Source organism: Aspergillus oryzae, chromosome 2 (genome assembly GCF_000184455.2).
Source record: "Aspergillus oryzae RIB40 DNA, chromosome 2".
Taxonomy (NCBI): domain Eukaryota; kingdom Fungi; phylum Ascomycota; class Eurotiomycetes; order Eurotiales; family Aspergillaceae; genus Aspergillus; species Aspergillus oryzae.
The window spans coordinates 4949095-4966154 of NC_036436.1; the positions used below are offsets into that span (position 1 = coordinate 4949095).

Consider the following 17060-nt stretch of genomic DNA (forward strand, 5'->3'; position numbering starts at 1 on the left):
CCCTCCATTTCTCTTTCTTTTCCTCCTTTTATCTTACCCTCACCCCCAGTCACTCTCTATCAATTTCCTTTTTGTCACATTTCCTACAGTGGTTTGCATATTCAAGTGATTTTTGAGTCTTGATGATTGATGTCTAATTATTATGTTTGCATCTTGGGGGTTCCACATTCGTTGGCATCTTTTGTCTTTAATCTCTTATTGTTGGTGGATCATTATTATTCTTTTTCTTTTTGTTGTTTCCCTTTCTCCTCGAAGCATCAATTATCTATTAATTTCGAGAAATGTGTATATCTTATGAAGTTATGTATGAGTTTCAAGATCGTCTTTTTCTTATCGTTGTCACATACACTATCTGAACGTAGAAGCAATACTGGTTTATGAGTCGGCCAATGAATCCAATCTATATAAATCCGCACAAACCTATCCAACCAACCCATCCAACCCAAACTCCTACTCGAGTATAATACAGTACAATACAAAAAATCACCCCCGAAAGAACCCCAAGCTTTCCACCGCAAATAACGCCTAGAGCAAAGTATAAATAAGGAACCTCAATACCAATTATTCCCAGCCTCACCCAACTTCTTTCCCTTAGGATTCATTGAAAGAATCCTCTGCCCAGGCAAAGTATCATCGGTAATAGCCGACTCAAAAATCCCCGAAATAGCCCTCTTCCCTATTTTCTCAAAAGAATCATACCCCTCACCCGCCTCGTCCCCATTAATCGCCGCCCACTCCTTCGATAGCCGCGGCGACCGCCCATCCCCCAAATCACTCCACCGTGTCACCACAATCGCATGCCGGAATAAGTTGCGATGCGAACCACTCCGGTCCTCGGTGAGCTTGACCTCGACCAGATACTCGGAGGGACACTCGGGGCAGCGACGCATAGGTCGACACTTACCGCAGAGCGACGCGAGGGCGTTGGGATTGTGCTCTCGACGGTGGTACATATCTTTTGCGCGGTGTTCGAGGCCCTGCAGGCCGTTCGTGGTGCGGGGGACGGGGATGTGGCCGAGGGCGCATTTGCAAACGTTCATAAGTTCGCCATCCCGCCAGTGCGCGCAGACGGAGAAGTACGGCCAGTAGTCGTCGCGCGAGTAGAGGAGGAGTCGCTGTTGGCTGGCGCTGAGGCCTGGTTCGGCGAAGCAGGTGCTCACGACTCGCATGAGCAGTCGACCCTGATGGATGTGGTATCGGGTTTGGTGGGACCAGCCGTCCCGGCGCCAGCGACGGGATAGAGAGTCGGCTGAGATGCCGTAGCGGGGTCCAAATCGGTATGCGCGCATGACTAGCTGGTGGAAGGTGAAGTAAAGGACTCGGCCGTGGGTGATGCGGTGGCGGGGTGCTGGGAGGGCGTTGTTGCGGGCGTTGGGGCAATCGAAGAGCGGGTTGATTATGTCTGCGGGTTGGAGCTTTTCGTAGCCTTCTTGTGTGCGGCGGTGGTATTTGCCGCAGGGGAAACAGAGGAGATGGTGAGGGAGTAGTCTATCTTGGGAGATGAGAAAGTCCGCTTTGTAGTCGTGGTTTTCTGGGAGGTTTATTGTTATCCAGGGCTCGCGGCCCAGACGAGCGTATAGTGTTCGGCTGGAGAAGGCAAGACTGGCTCTTTCGGCGGGATTGAGATACTCGGTGACCTTGGCCCAGAGGTCCGATGTTAAGCTCGCAATCATAGGCTCGCCTGGGGGTCTATTGTCGAATTCGTGTAGTTGCGCGTGTGGATCGGACGGATCGAGCTCTCCAACACCGATTGAATGCAGCATTGCGGTATGATCGTGGGTTTCGCCTAGCTGTGTGTCTTTCTGAAGATTTACTTCTCGGTATTTGAGTCGGTGGGCCTCCAATGGGGTCAGTGAAGGCATCGCCGGGACGTCATCTTTGCTTTGTAGACCTTCCTTTAGATTCGGTGTCGATGCCTTTCGGAGGACCTGACGGGATTTCTTAGGTCGGAGGGCGCCGGCGAAGAACGCCCGAAACCCACCGCGCTTTTCTCCCGGGCTTTCTGCAGACATTTCGAGAGAATTGATCGCTTGAGAGGTGAGATGAGGGAAGAAGATCCGGAGAGGGCGGAGCGGATCCCAAACTAAGAAAATAAGCTTGCCGGAAACTGCGGGAATGCTACGGGAGCATGTGATCCAGCCACTGTGGCTGGTGCAGCTTCCCCAAAATTATTTACGTTCAACGAACATGAGTTTATATATACACGAGGCGTATCCAATTGCATTAGGGCTACAAGTACAGCTTGATCAGACATTACACAGTATCACTCTGGGCACAACTGAAACAAAGCGCTCATCAAGCTGCGTCAATTCACAACACTTTTGCACGCTTACGAGAAGCGCTTCTCAACCGCCTTCCAGTTGATGACGTCCCAGATGGCGCTGAAGTACTCAGCCTTGCGGTTCTGGTATTGAAGGCTAACACGGCATTAGTTATTGCTTGGTAGATATCTAGTCCAAGAAAACTTACTAGTAGGCGTGCTCCCAAGCATCAATACCGAGAAGAGGCTGGAACTGACCAACGACAGGGTCCTGGTTCTGGTCGGGAGTTAGCTACCTGTATCCTTAGGCGCTCACAAGGAGGAACTTACGGCATAGGTCTTGATGCCGATGTTTCCGGTCTGCTTGTCCTTGACGAGCCAAGCCCATCCGCTTCCCTGAATACCAGCGAGGGCGGCGTTCATCTTGCTCTGGAACTCTCCCAAGCTGCCGAAGCTTTCGTCGATGGCCTTGGCCAAAGCTCCAGATGGGGGCTCACCACCGCCCTGGCTCTTAGGGGCAAGGTTCTCCCAGAAAAGAGTGTGGTTGATGTGGCCACCACCGTGGAAGTTGATCAGGGGCTTGAGGTTGATCTGAGTGGTGATGTCCTCCTTGGCGACGGCCTCCTGGAGCTGTTCGATGGCGGTGTTGTAGCTGTTGACATAGGTCTGGTGGTGGTTCTTGTGGTGAAGCTCCATGATCTTTCCGGAGATAGAGGGCTCAAGGGCGCCATAGTCATCTGTTATTCAGTCAACCAACCATTGCATTACGTGCTTCCGGGGCGTCATGAGCGACAAGCGTAACCCATCTACTCATTCGCACTGCCAAAATAGCCGAGAAAGATGACAAAACGGAAGATAACACAACAGAGGGGCAAATTGACGACATCAAGGGAAGGGGAGAGCCATACAAGCCAGGTCAGGCAGAGTGGCCTTGCCACGGGCAAAGGTCAAACCCGCAACACCCGCAGCTTTAGGAGTAGCCGAAGCTCCAGCGCGAAGAGCGGTACGGGCAGAGGTACGGATAAGAGAGGCAGCCATAGTTGATATGTGATTTTTATGTATCAATAGAATTGAGTTACGTTACAAAGTAGTGACGAAATGCCAAAGAGAGGAGAGGGTAAAGAAGAAAAGAAGAAGAGGAGAAGAAGAGGGAAAAATAACCGGAAGGGAGATTCGATGCAACGAACGTCATTGTTGCTCGGCCCCTCGGACTTGAATTTTCCCCGCGCCGAAATGTCCGATAATCAACTTTCCTTTCTCGTTATCGTGCGTATCTCAACCCACAGCTCCTTCGTGGCTCTCAAACGTGTCGTTTGACCGTTTCATTGCCTTTCGAACCTCTCCGACGACTCTGAGTTACTACTTACACCTTATCCTGACATCTGCGATCGGTCATGGATTCGGATTCTCCCCCGGCCTCACCATCCGCCGGCCAAAAACGTAAAATCGCCGACATGAGCTCCGACGAAGAAGATTTTCGCCCCACGATGGGCTTCCGCGGGTTCGCTAGGGCATCGTCACGCTCAGAGTCGCCTCCGTCGCACGGTGGCTTAGGAAGTGCTCGTCGCAATCCCTGGAGTAACAACACGCAGTCAGCCAATCCCAGAGGCGGCGCCAGCAATGCCGGCAAAGGGATGAAGGGAGGAAACTCCTTCGCCGCACGCATGATGGCCAAGATGGGTTATGTTGAAGGTCAGGGTCTCGGCTCGACTGGTCAAGGTATCGTCAACCCAATTGAAGCCCAGGCCCGGCCACAGGGTGCTGGGTTGGGCGCTGTTCGAGAAAAGACGAAGCAAGCACGGGAGGAGGAAAAACGAGCGGCAGCCTTACGAGGTGAAGTGGTAGAGGATAGCTCAGATGAAGAACGAAAGAGGAGGCAGAAAAAGAAGGAGGCGCGCAAACAGGGTAGTCGAAGCGGTACTGGTACGCCAGTACCACGCGCGAAGCCTCAATTCCGCACAGCTCGAGAGATGGAGGAAGATATGGCTGGTCTCGAAGTACCAAATGTCTTGAAGTCGTTGGTCGATGCCACAGGAAAGGAACAGCGAGTGTTAACCTCTACTGCCGGCTTGATGACCCCGTCCGAATTCGTCAAACCCGGTGAAGGGGAAGCTCTCAAGATTGCACAACGGGCGCGCCATGACCTAGAAGCCTTTGCAGATGAATGGAAAGGATTGGCTGAAAGGAAGAAGTTTATCGATCTAGAGGAGGCGCAGCTTGTGGAGCAAATGGATACACAACAACTCCGAATGGACCAGCTGACAGAGTTGGTCGCTGCCATCGGGGGCTTGGAAATCTTCCAAGAGGACAGTACGCGGGGACGCTTCGACGAAGTCACAGAGAAGCTGGAATCCTTGGAAATCAAGTATAGAAATGAAATCGATGAATACCGTCTCCCTGAGACAGCTGTCGCGGCCATTCATCCTCTGTTCCGCCAAGCAATGGAGGAATGGGAGCCTCTTCAAGATCCGACATACCTGGTACCAAATCTTCGTCGCCTGCAGCCCCTTCTATCCCGGAAGAAAGACGATCAAAATGCACAACGGCAATCCACTTCACCTTACGAAAGTATGATATACACGTTGTGGCTACCTCGTGTGCGCTCAGCACTCCTCAACGACTGGGACGTTTATGACCCGAGGCCGGCCACCTCTCTCGTTGTTGCGTGGAAAGAGATTATACCACACTTTGTTTTGGCGAACGTTCTTGATCAACTCGTGGTTCCGAAGCTCACTAGTGCTTTGAAAGAATGGAAACCTAGAAGCAGCAGTAGACGCCATACTTCCTCAAAGCATAGTTCTCGCTTCCCATGGTGGCTATTCACATGGCTACAGTATCTTGATGAACGACACACAAACCCGAGACAGCCTACAGGTCTGCTTTCAGATGCGAAGAGAAAATTCCGCGTTGTCTTGGATTCCTGGGACCTTAGAAAAGGCTTGGTTGATGGCATTGAGTTGTGGCGCGATGCCCTGGGCTCAGAGTTTGACGTCTGTCTACGAAACCACCTCTTACCACGATTCGGTCGTCATCTTCGTGAAGATTTCGAAGTGAACCCACAAGACCAAGATGTCTCAGCACTGGAAAACATCTTCAAATGGAAAGATTTCTTCAAGCCTAACGTCTTCGGGATATTACTGGTTACCGAATTTTTCCCTAAGTGGCACAATATTTTGTATATTTGGCTCACCAATGACCCGAACTACGAGGAGGTTGGCGAGTGGTTCTCCTGGTGGCGAACCCAGATTCCCGAAGATGTCAGCGAGCTGACGATCGTCGATGACGAGTGGAAGAAAGGTTTGCAGACCATGGACCTTGCATCTCGCCTGGGCGATCGTGCTGCTGCAGAGCTCCCACCCCCATCATCCACCACTGCAGAGCAGATTCCCCAGGAAAAGCCCCATGTGCCAGCGGAAGCACCATCCACGAAAGCTCGCAAGCCCAAGGTCGTGGAAGAGGTCGCCTTCAAAGACATCCTCGAAACCTGGTGCACAGAACAGGGGCTCATCATGCTCCCGTTGCGAGAAGCCCATCCGCAGAACGGCCAACCTCTCTTCAGGATCACAGCAAGTGCTACCGGAAAGGGTGGTGTGGTGGCCTTTGTCCAGGGAGATGTTGTCTGGGTGCAGAACAAGAAAGCAAAGGATGTTTGGGAGCCGATGGGGCTGGAAGATCAGCTTGTGGAGCGTGCAGAGAGCAGATGATATCCCTCCTTTTTGTTACATTAGCATGGTCTACAGTTTTGGATTGGTTTTCACGATACCTTATCTTTAGATATCCACTTATCATGGTTACATTGATATATATATATAATTATAGAAGTGGCCGAACACACCTTCAAACCATTGAACAGACCATCCAGTTGCATGTATCAGAAAACAGTAAACGTTCGCTAGCCCAATGCGGTGAGAAGAGACAGGACACCCATGCATCAAAAGTCGCGTTACCACGCCCCGTCGAGCAATAAATCTTACATGCAACGGTTTTTCAATATGGAGAGGAAAGAGATACGTCATAGTAATGGCATAGAGGAGGCTACGAAGTAACTGTCAAGAAGGAGTGCAGGTGGAGAGCTCCGAATTAGGGCAATGGCAGTTTGCTCCAAACTGGTTTTTTTTATAAGCAGCTTTACGAAACTTGTATTCAAGAACCACTCCGATGTGGTGTAATGGTTAACATCGCTGTCTCTCACACAGCAGCTCGGGGTTCGATTCCCCGCATCGGAATTACTTTTTTGTTTTTGGGCTCTCTCTATCTCTCTCTCCTGATATTTGGTAGTCTGGTTGGTTCGTTCCTTTTCTTGTTTGTTCTAATACTACTTTGAATATTTTTCAGACCATGATACATATGAACGTATGGTGGCCGTATTTGAAACTGGCAAAACTCGGCCAGCCTGCTGTATACTTTTGATACAATCCCATATGCATTAAGATAAAAATGGTGCGAAAGGTTACAAAGACCCGACGTATATATGTACATATTTCGAAAACATGTCAACAAGAATAGAAAGAGAAGAAAAACGGCCATAATCATTACTAATTAACCACTTTTTGCATTCAATGGACACATAACCATTGAATGCCTGGTATCCATCAAACATAGAGCCACCTTCTGGTCCCCATTTTAGCCTCACTGGTAAAGCAAACCCCATCTTTTAGCGTAACGTCGTTATGAAGGACATAAGCTCAATACTTCTATTTAACCCTTGCTGTTGTACTTCTCGTTGAATGCATTCACAGCTAGCACAGAGAACATTAATACTGCCCTGAAAGAAAGGTATTATGTCATGAGAGTTGTCACTTACCAATGGCAATCTGGCGGTACAGCCAATTCCTCGAACTTTCATCCTGCACCGGGATAAATGGGCCATTAGCACCCCCCTTGAGTGTAATACTCATGCCAGTGCGCTCTTTAGATATTGTTTGGATGTCGGTCAAGCGTATATCCCACTCAGTCTGGAGCTTCTTGGTGCGCACAAGCATTATACGGTCGTATGTCAACATGACCAGCATGTCTCTGCCGGGAAGTTCTAGATGCGCGATATAATCCTCGCTGAAGTATTTGCCGTCGTCCGCTGTTTTGAGCCAGAACTGACCCAGTGCCTCCCGCTGTGAATATGGTCGCACAATGCCGTCTGTTGCAATGAAGCGCGTGAGACGAACACGGTCTAGGCCCTCTGCATCAAAGACAGTAGTAGTGTTCCGTACACCTTCAGCAAGATCTATAAAATCGTCAGTAACTGAGATTTATGAATCGCACAAGTGTACATACTTGAAGCAAGATCAAAGGCGCCAATGGCCGGCTTCGTAGCAAGACCTAAGACACCCTTTCCAACACCCTTGAAGAACCCTTGAATACCCTCCTTTTCAGCACCCTGTAGTGGGTGACGTGCGAGTCCCCCGATACCGCTTGCTAGGCTGGTTGCGAATGCATTACCGCCAGCCGTGATACCATACAGTGCATGTTTCGGCCGGTTTCGAGATTTAGACATCCGCCGCTTGTCCTGGAACTCCTTGTCCAAAGTGGCAGCAGCAAGACCTTTAGACATGCTTCCGGTAAGTTTGGCCATGCTGTCGGAGAATCCGAAAACGGACTTCTTAACAAAACTTGTAGCCCCCTTGGCAATGCCGTAACCAAGTTCTTGAGGCCTATCAGTCATAACGAGTCCTTGGTATGGCTCATAGAAGATTGCGGCAACGCCGGAGCTGACGTTATTGAACAAGCCAACAGGGTTTCCAAGGAAATCTGCAGATCCAAGGACAACATGCACTTGCCGGAGGAACTCCTGAGTATAGTGTCTCTGAACGTTGCCAACAAGAACCCCAAGCGACACACGAGCATTCTCCAGCATTAGTGCGTTAAGACGAACAGGTGCATCATTGATGTTGCCCATCGACATGGTCATGACATTAACAAAGAACATTAGAGGATTCGATGGTTGCATAGTGTCCTCGGCGTTCACTCGCTCTGTCCGCATGAAAGAGATGTCAAGTTGCATGGGTTGCAGATGAAGAAGTTCGAAGTAGACATCCTGCCCAGCACCTTCACTCTGAGGCTCTGGAATCCTTAGATCTTCATCACAAAGCTTTCCTTCCTGTTCTTCGGACCACGAGGCACCAGGGACTTTCACGAAGTCCAGCATTGCGAACACAAAGTCCTCATCAAGCTCTAGTGTCATTTGTTGCAGAAGCACGGTGGCATACTTAATGTAGAGTACGCCATAGGAGTCATCCTTCACGCGTGTAATCATGGCGTGGAAAATTGGATGTGCCTCCATTTCCTTTCCGGTCTTTGGAACAACGCTGGGGTACAACAAGATGGGGAAAATACCTCCATAAAGCTGATTGTCAAACTGGATCCACTTGATTGTGGTATTCAGCGTTTGATAAACCATGGACTCTCTGTACTTAATATCAATCTCGCGGAAGGTCAAGTACAACAGCTCCCTCATGTTCTGGTTGATCAAAGAGATGCCAATACCACCAAGGCGGAGTTGAGCTTTGAAGTTAACGTCCGAATCCAACTCCTTAACTTCGAACCCGGTGCTCAAACTGCTCTGAGAGGTCTGTCCTCTTTGCTGTCTGTACATGCTCTTCGATGCCTTGAAATTCGATGAGACTAGAGTCTGAGTGGGGCCGTCGGCCACAATATTGATGTCGACAATCTTTTGGTGTTCACCATATTGCGTTGGCGGTATTCTCATTGGTATCAGATTACCAATCTCGGCAAGCTTGATATGCCTTTCTTTGCCATTACATGTCAGAACGAGGGATTTGTTCTTCGTAGCTGGATAATCCCAAGCATATGGCATGATACTTCGTGGTGGAAGACGGTAGCGGATGGGCCGCCAGCCATTTGTCCTGTCGTCCTCGTAATCTTCCACGTTTGGATTCTGAGAGGAAATATTAGATTAGTACATGAGCTTTATCTCGATTTTGTCCAGCTACTTACGGCTTGATAGAATATGAATTCCATGTCGCTCTCGTTCCGCATGGAATACGGCCAATTTCGTGTTTCAAGGTTGAAATGCAGGAAGAGAGTTGCATTTTCCATGATAACGTCCACTTTGATGAGTTTCTGGCGTTGATTTGCCTTGGCAAGCTTGACATGCACTGTACCAATGTCTGCGATGTTGAAAGGTGAGGACCATTGGTTGTTGACTCCGGGGAAGCACAGGCAAAGTTGTTTCTCGGCAACCTGGCGCAAGAAATGCAGAGGTACAAGATCACCGCTCTTGATATCAAGAACATTGGAAGAACCCGGTTCTCGAACCAAAATATCCTCATTAAGCTTGTTCTTCAAAACGAAACGAGGCGCAATGGTGACAACCTTGGTCATTTTGTATTTGCCTTCACCCTCAGCAACAGTCACGCCGGAATGGAACTCAGATCTACCATGTCTATCTGGAAGAACAACTTCGAATGTACTCCCAATGGCTTCGAAACTCTGAGGCTTGCTCCAGGCAGAATCGCCTATCCTTAGTATGGATCGGTTCTTCTGATCCTCGCTTGGATAGGAGTACATGTAAGGGAGTGTTCGGCCACCGTGCCTTGGATCAGCCCTCAGCCCTTGTCCAGCTGCTGATCGAGCCGATTGTAAGAAGCCTTTGCTTTGTATTTCCATCGAGAGGCCTGTCTTGTTTAGGACGAGATATGGACTGTAGATCGATACTTTGAATGCGCCTCCACTATCAGGCACATTGAAATAGTGAAGCTTCAGTCTCAGTTGGATGCCTCTTTCATCTTTCAAAGGCAACACGTGCTCTCTTCTGAAGTCTTGTGCGTTGCCATTGATTATAGCAAAATCACTTTGTTTGAAGACAGTATCCTCCAAGTCGATGCTGAGAAGTAGTAAGTGGGATAGTTCTACGACATGGACTGGGCTCACGCCCCCTTTCCGCAAGAAATTAGTCCAGTCCTTCCTTGTATTCTTATCATAGATGCGGTATTTGAAATCGTACGGGAGAAGATTTTGTATCTCCACAGGGGCAAATATCCGGACGCGCATGTACGGATATGTGCTCGTCAGAGGATCCCGTGAATTGAAAGTAGCATTCATTTGGAAGTAGAATGGCGGCGCTTGCTGTCCACCCTCACTTATGCATTTGATTGTCCGAGTTGGTCGCCGCATAAGGTCTTTCCAATGTAGTTGCTCGTTCGACCACTCATACCCAAAGCCTTGATCAGGTCGAATAAGAAGAGAATGCATGTATGCAGCTCCCACAGGTGCAGGCCGTGAGTCCCCAGGGAGGATCTTCTCTATTTTTAGAAGATGGCCGTCACGAGGATCGAAAACACCTAATTCCACTGGTATCTGGGTATTGTTCTCCACAACCAGAGGAGAGCGGATAGTGACGTATTTAACGTTGTCGGTGCCCAGCTTAACCTCAACAAGAAGTCGATGAAGAATGCCATCTTTCTTTGGCTTCAGATTGTACAGAATCTCCCCTTCCCGAACAACAGGAATACGGCTCACGCTCTCAAAGCCACTTCCTTCAAGCTTGATACCGACAAGACCGGCATGACCTTCGGGTGCGAGTGTTTCACGCATGGCAGTCGAGTCTTCAAACCTCCAAGGATATTCCTCACCATCAGCCAATTTGGCCGCTGGTCCTTCTTCATCTGCATTAACATCAGCCCAAACGTGAAGGTCAAAGCCTGTGTGGTTACGGATTCGGTATGGGGCGTCGGCTCCTCGTGGCTTTGAGAGAACATCTTCATCAGTAGAGAGGAATTGGAACGACTTTGACGCCAGTGCGATTGTGGCAGAGGTGAGGGTGAGCTCCATCGTCTTATGAGAATAGGCGTCTATCGAAAGCACATCAGGATTGACCTCCTTTGCCATATGGAAGCCTAACTGCCATGGTTCTATAAGCGGTTCCCAGGCTGACTTAGAGAAGTTATACACGTTAAGGAAGGTATCGAAGCTAGTGTCAGCTTTCAGCGTCGATGACCAGTCACGGACGTCCACAGTGAACTTCTTGACACTCCAGTCGAGTAATGGCAGGTCGTGTAGGTCTCCTATAAGGATTACCCTTACACCATCAATCTGGGCATTCATTTCTTCTTTCTTGAGGATGGCTGAGCGATGCGATATAAGTTCTTGTTCTGTCGTATCAATCACCCCGGTGGAGTTGCGATGTGACCTTGGCGCAAGTGCAGTCGAGGTCGGCCTGCCGACCGACTTCCTTCTTGCGGACTTCGCACTAGTTCCTTTTCCATCAGATATTCTCTTCACCTCGCCGGTTTCACCTTCATTGGGTTTCTGAGCTCTCATCTCAGATGCCTTGTTGACAATTTGAATGGCCATCAAAATGTCACGGAGAGAAAGGCGGAGGACAAGGGGCTCAAGATGAACATTAATAGAGATCAAAGCAGAGCCTTTTTCCTGTGGGCGGCTGTCCATGGACATTTCCAAAGTGAAGTCATCTAATATGCGAAGCCTACTGGTTTCAAACTTGTCCATACGGCACAAGAACATACCAACCTTGGATATTTGTAGGGCTGAAACATTCTGATGAGAGAAGAGTAATTGCTTCGTTCCCAGCACAATCGCCTCAGTATGAGTTATAGCGGGATTTGCGATCATGATCACCTGGGCATCAACGAGATTCAATCGGAACGACACCGTCATCTGCCCAGCAGGAGGAGCTGCAGTGTTCCCACTGGAGGGCGTAATGACAGACTCATCAGTATCATCTGCGGTACTCGATCTGGGTTCTGACCCCTCCGGTGTGTCGTCGCTTTCCTCTTCTTCCACTGACTCTTCCGTCGCAAACGCGGAATTGGCAAATGACTGCAAAGCGGACAAATAGTCCAAAGCAACTATTATTCGCGGGCTATCAATGGTCAGCATCGCTATCAGGTGCTTGGCTGGCCCAGGAGACATTGAAACGCTGGCCATGAATTGCTGCTGGACATCATTGTTGATTAGGGACATTATTTTCCTGAACTTGTTCGTGTCCTTATTGCGACTATCACGGATCGAGAGAGAGTGGATCAGGAGTTCCGACTCCAGAGAACCATCCGTCAACATGCGCAATTTTACTTTTGTGTCATTGAGGGAGAACTTCGAAAGGCTCGAATCTTCCAGACGGCCGACCGGCTCGTCGTCATTCGAGAGGATGAGCTCCAACCCAACACCATCTACCTTGAAAACCATATCAAGTCGGACCCATGTTTCGTCCGTCTTTGCGCCCTGTAATAGATTATCCTGGTCATTTCTGCTTTGAATTGCTCTGGAATCTGCCTCCTTTGTTGGTTCCGTCACAGAAGATGGAAGCGCTTGCATGGCTTCAAGCTCCTGCTGTTCCGTATCCGGTGCAAAAGCCCCAGGCACTGTTTTAGACAGCGCCAATAAAAACTTAAGCTGTTTCTGCGATATCCGAAGATTGATGGGAGACATTGATCCCTCCACTTCCATATCAGGCCGCGAATTTCCTGGTTGATGCTCCAGATAACATATGCTGAAATCGAGATTGACTTTCTGTATCATCTCAAGCTCTTCAACTGCACCTCCCTCAAAATGAAACTTGGATGTCAGTCGGATGTTGCGAATCCCAGTAGATATTACATTGACAGCGGGGCTGTCTTTCTCATCCTCTAGGGAAACAAATTCGTTCTTGGCGTATATTTCACCGAGATGGGCCGTAACCGTATCACGGGGGCGATCTTCCTTCACGACTCCAGGGAATACCAAAATCGGAGTCATGACGACGACGTCGAACCTCATTCTGGACGCATTTTCTTGAAGCTGGTTTGCTTGATTCGCCGCAGCTTGGCGGGCAGCATTGAAGATCGCTTGCATCTTGCCAAACTTGACCAAGAAGTTGATGATCTTACGGTACGGTTCCTCTAGGAAGTTGATCTTCATTGAACCTGACCTTAAGAAAACTTCCGAGTCATATCCAGGGTAGTTCGCACTGTCCGGGTCAAACGTCTCATACTTGAAGTCGGCAAAGTTATCTCCCTCGATCGTTAAGAGTCTTCGAAGATCAGAACTCTCTGGAGCACCGGTGTTAACATCGTCTATCAAGGTCAAGCTTCCAATACGGGATTGGATAAGCATCGATCGGCCCACCAGGAATATGCCAATATCGGCAGTGTTGAGGCTGAGGGTAGCGAGCCTTACACCATCATTGTTCAAAATGAGCGCGATACTCTTTAAGTCGGCTTTGATGCGGATTTTCCCAGCCTGCTGGGATTCTTGATCAGTTGTGCTTGTGTTCTGGATGGTCTGGCCTGACTGAAGGTCTTGGTTGCTTGGCTGTTCTGGATTGGTGAACGTGAGAAGGATAAAGTCCAGAAGTGTGAGGAGCGTTTTCCTGGTCACAACAAGATTGATAGTTGAGACGGAAACATCAAGGTTCATTGCTATTCCTTCATAGGTGGACTGAAATTCCGGGGATTCAGGTTTCACACGAACAAACTTGAGATGAAACAGGTCCTTATCTTCATCTGCGTCGAAGCCTTTGGAGGATACTATTCGTTTGAATTCAGGCGCAGGATTCTCCTCAATATAGTCATCCACACTTAAAGACTTCAGAACTATTTCTGCAACCATATCAAACGGGCGCATATAGTAGTCCAACGCAAACCCTTCAGCAACCAATTCGACTAGCAGGTGATCATGGAGCTGGTCGTTCGGGTCGGAGCGAAACAATGACCCACGAAGGCGACCAACGGTAAACTTGAATTCAAAATCACGACGATGGAGATTCGTCGGACCCTCAACACTCTTGCTCATGTTCTCATCGTCGGAGTCCTCGTCAGAATCTTCATCGACGGCAGGGAGTTCTCTCATAACTGACGGCTGGAAAGATGAAGATCTTGCTCTTGTTCCAGGAATAGACGACTCTTCTGGACCTTTCCCAGAGACGATGGATTCCTGGCTGCCCTCATCAAAGCGGGGGATAGCAATATCGATCAGTTTCATCAGGCCCTTATACTTGGTATCGGACATAGACGCGTGCAGTTCTGGAAGATGCCCGGAAATTCGAGTTCTTGTAAGCTCAGTGACCTTCGGAACAATGCACATCTCAAGTACGAAATCTACATTTATGCGGTCGATAATATGCAAATTATTCGAGGAGACATCAGAGCTAAGTTGTGACTTGGTGATGTCAATTCCAGGGCCTATAAGGACTTGGGTGGAGTCCAGTTTCAGCAAGAACCTGTCATACAACAAATGCTCAAGTTCCTTATAGTCACCCTCATCATATTGGCGTTTCTGCTTCGACTGGAGGTCTCTCATGGTCTGCCTGTCAACCAGTTCACTGTTGACACTGATGTGGCCTGCATCGAGAATCAAGCAAAGTGAACTCTCTTGAGTTATACTCTCCGGGACGATTATGAGGGGTGCATGTATATCGAACTGCGCATCGACCTTCTTATGCTCTTGCAGAGCGAATTCTAAGCCAGCCCGAGTTTGCTGTCGAATTCCCTTTACTGTAGCTCCTGCAGTATCCATAAGAGCGCCAATCGACTCCATATGCCGCTCCGGGGGTTCGAAAAACTTGACGACCTCCACAAGGAATCTGGGGTTATAGATGACTTCGATACTCTTCAACTTGACTTTGACTACCGAGTCCGCGTCACTTTCAAGAGGATTCTTCTCGAGCTGGAGATGGAACAGACTATCTTCATCCTCTATACCATCAGCCACCCCTTCAGAATCTAGCTCTTCGTTCCCAGATATCTGTGATAAACGGTTCTTTGGCACCGGGAGAGTATCTTTAACTTTGACAATCTGAGGAAAGAGCGTCCCCTCTGTTGTCCCGTCGTATACTCTAAGTCCTCCGAGATTCACATCTATGAAGAAAGAGTCAGGGCGCTGTAAGGCCTTTGCTCTGAAATTGTCAAATACTAGCTTCATAATTTCGTTTGCCTTTCCATGAGGGTCGCGCTTCAATGTGAAACTGCCGGCTCTAAGGCTGGAGTTGACTTGGAGTTTTACCCACTCCCTAGGCTCATCAACGCTTTCCGTGATAGCCTTCTTTTCATCCCAGTCGATGGCATTGTAGAGCTCCTGTCTCTGTTCTTCGGTCATTGCTTCCTCCTCGGATTCCTCCTTTGGAGCACCCCAGAACCATTCTGACCAAGTTTGTTGTCGTGCAGGCTTCTTAACACCCACGTTTTCTTTGCGCAACTGGTTCCTTGCCAGCGATCTCCAGAATCGTATATCTTCATAGCTAAGTTTCCGCTGCAGTCGGTCGAACTCATCCGCGTCTGGCCCTGATAATGTTCCTTCCCGTTTCTGCTTTTTGAATAAATCGATATAGGCTATGCGATCATCCCGTCGTTCTTTGATATAGTCCCAGGTCCAGCGCCTATTGCGTTCATGAATTTTGCTGAGGACGGCGTTTCCAGCAAACTTAAACCAAGCCCGGGGGTCCTCTTTCGGGCGGCACTTCGGCTGGAATTTCTTATACTCTTGATGACGAATGAAGTAGTGGAAGAGATCCACGAGCATCAATGCATCTCGGTATTGGTCATCATCTAGAACGAAGCTCAGCTCATCAAACAACAAACGTGCCTTGATGGCCGCTCGATCATGCTCTCCTGATTTGTCTAATTCCAATCCAGCACGACCGCTAACAGGGCGGAGCATGAATTGGTTATTTCCCTCGTTATCAATACCAGACTTCAGCCTCTCCATCAATTCCGCATGATTTATGCCCTGCGCTTTTGCGCCCACGTCGGAACCTCGACCCGTACCTAATAGTTCTGCATCTGTGTTCCAGTAGACGGACAGAGCGCCTAGGACAGCCAGTTTGTGTGTTGTGCTTGAGGTAGACTGTATGAAGGTCGGGTTCCATTCAGAATCAGTGCTGACCGCGCTTAGCTCTTTCAGTGTGAACCCAACGGCGAATGGGTGGCCCGGCGAAGCGATCGAGTCCTCGTAGCGGAAGTGGACATTCTTGATTGAGATCTGAAGATTATCAACTACCGCGGTAACCAGGCTTTGGGTGAAGCTTTGATTTCGTCGTTGCTCTTCCTGGCTCATGCCCTCCGCGTTTCGCTCTTTAATAAGCTCTGCACTCTCAATCTTGTCCATTTTGAGAGCATGCGCTCTTCTTGCCTCTTCTTTGGGATCATAGTCGGCATCTTCCTTCGGGGCCGCCAGGAGAAACACATCTTCGATATCGACCTTGACAGGCTTTCCCCTCAAATTCGACCAGGGGATGGACAAGGTGAGTTCACCGAGGTGGCCTTCGACGACATTGAGGGGGAGGTGTAGTTGGTCGAGCGCTTCGCGCCGAAGTTCTAGGTTACGAAGCTTTACATCACCGGACCATATACCAATGTTGAGCTGTTTGGCATCGAAGTTTTTAACGTAGATACCCAAGAAGCGATTGAGTAAGTTGGCCACCACCCCTTCCAACATGATGGCGAGATGTGGCTGTCGCTAAGGTGTAGGGGGAGGCAGTCTCTAGAGCAAAGACCTTGAATATTGTCTATCCCCGTAACGCCGGCCTAGTTGACGAAAACGGGATAAGAAAGTCAGCACGAAAGCGTTCGTGGTATACAGTAGCAAGCTCAACGATGATCCAGAGACAATGACGTACAGGCGCGAGCTCTAAGTTCACTCGCAGAGTGAATGAATCAGAGCCATCCAGGAGGTTGAATAAATGTGCACGCGACACCAATGGGGCCCGTGAAGTTGCCGGGTAAAAAGAAGATTCCCTCTAAATATAGAATAGATTGAAAGAAAAGAGGGGCGGGGTGGGAGAGGAAATGGTGTGATGATTTAGATATGATATCGAGATAGAAGATAGAAAACCTGAGGTGAGGGGAGCTTG

General features: G+C 49.1%; 4 protein-coding genes and 1 non-coding gene across 5 annotated transcripts; 2 read left to right on the forward strand and 3 right to left on the reverse strand.

Moving 5' to 3' along the window:
- Positions 1–551: 551 nt before the first annotated feature.
- Positions 552–2012, reverse strand: AO090003001061 (uncharacterized protein; the record flags this gene model as incomplete). The annotated part of the gene is made up of 1 exon (XM_001820113.1): positions 552–2012. One exon carries the CDS (start codon positions 2010–2012, stop codon positions 552–554), a length of 1461 nt encoding a protein of 486 aa, XP_001820165.1.
- Positions 2013–2329: 317 nt separating this feature from the next.
- On the reverse strand, positions 2330–3298 carry sod2 (superoxide dismutase sodB; the record flags this gene model as incomplete). Its single annotated transcript, XM_001820114.3, has 4 exons — positions 2330–2417; positions 2470–2537; positions 2591–2997; positions 3169–3298. The coding sequence occupies 4 exons, from the start codon at positions 3296–3298 to the stop codon at positions 2330–2332; spliced, it is 693 nt and encodes a 230-aa protein (XP_001820166.1).
- A 356-nt stretch (positions 3299–3654) lies between these two features.
- Positions 3655–5964, forward strand: AO090003001063 (putative G-patch domain protein (TFIP11); the record flags this gene model as incomplete). Its single annotated transcript, XM_001820115.1, has 1 exon — positions 3655–5964. One exon carries the CDS (start codon positions 3655–3657, stop codon positions 5962–5964), a length of 2310 nt encoding a protein of 769 aa, XP_001820167.1.
- Positions 5965–6414: 450 nt separating this feature from the next.
- On the forward strand, positions 6415–6486 carry AO090003t00011. The gene has a single exon. It is a non-coding gene; the product is annotated as a tRNA-Glu (tRNA).
- A 472-nt stretch (positions 6487–6958) lies between these two features.
- AO090003001064 (membrane morphogenesis protein VPS13) lies at positions 6959–16645 on the reverse strand (the record flags this gene model as incomplete). The annotated part of the gene is made up of 4 exons (XM_001820116.3): positions 6959–6999; positions 7065–7481; positions 7532–9152; positions 9212–16645. The coding sequence occupies 4 exons, from the start codon at positions 16643–16645 to the stop codon at positions 6959–6961; spliced, it is 9513 nt and encodes a 3170-aa protein (XP_001820168.1).
- Between the last annotated feature and the right edge of the window lie 415 nt (positions 16646–17060).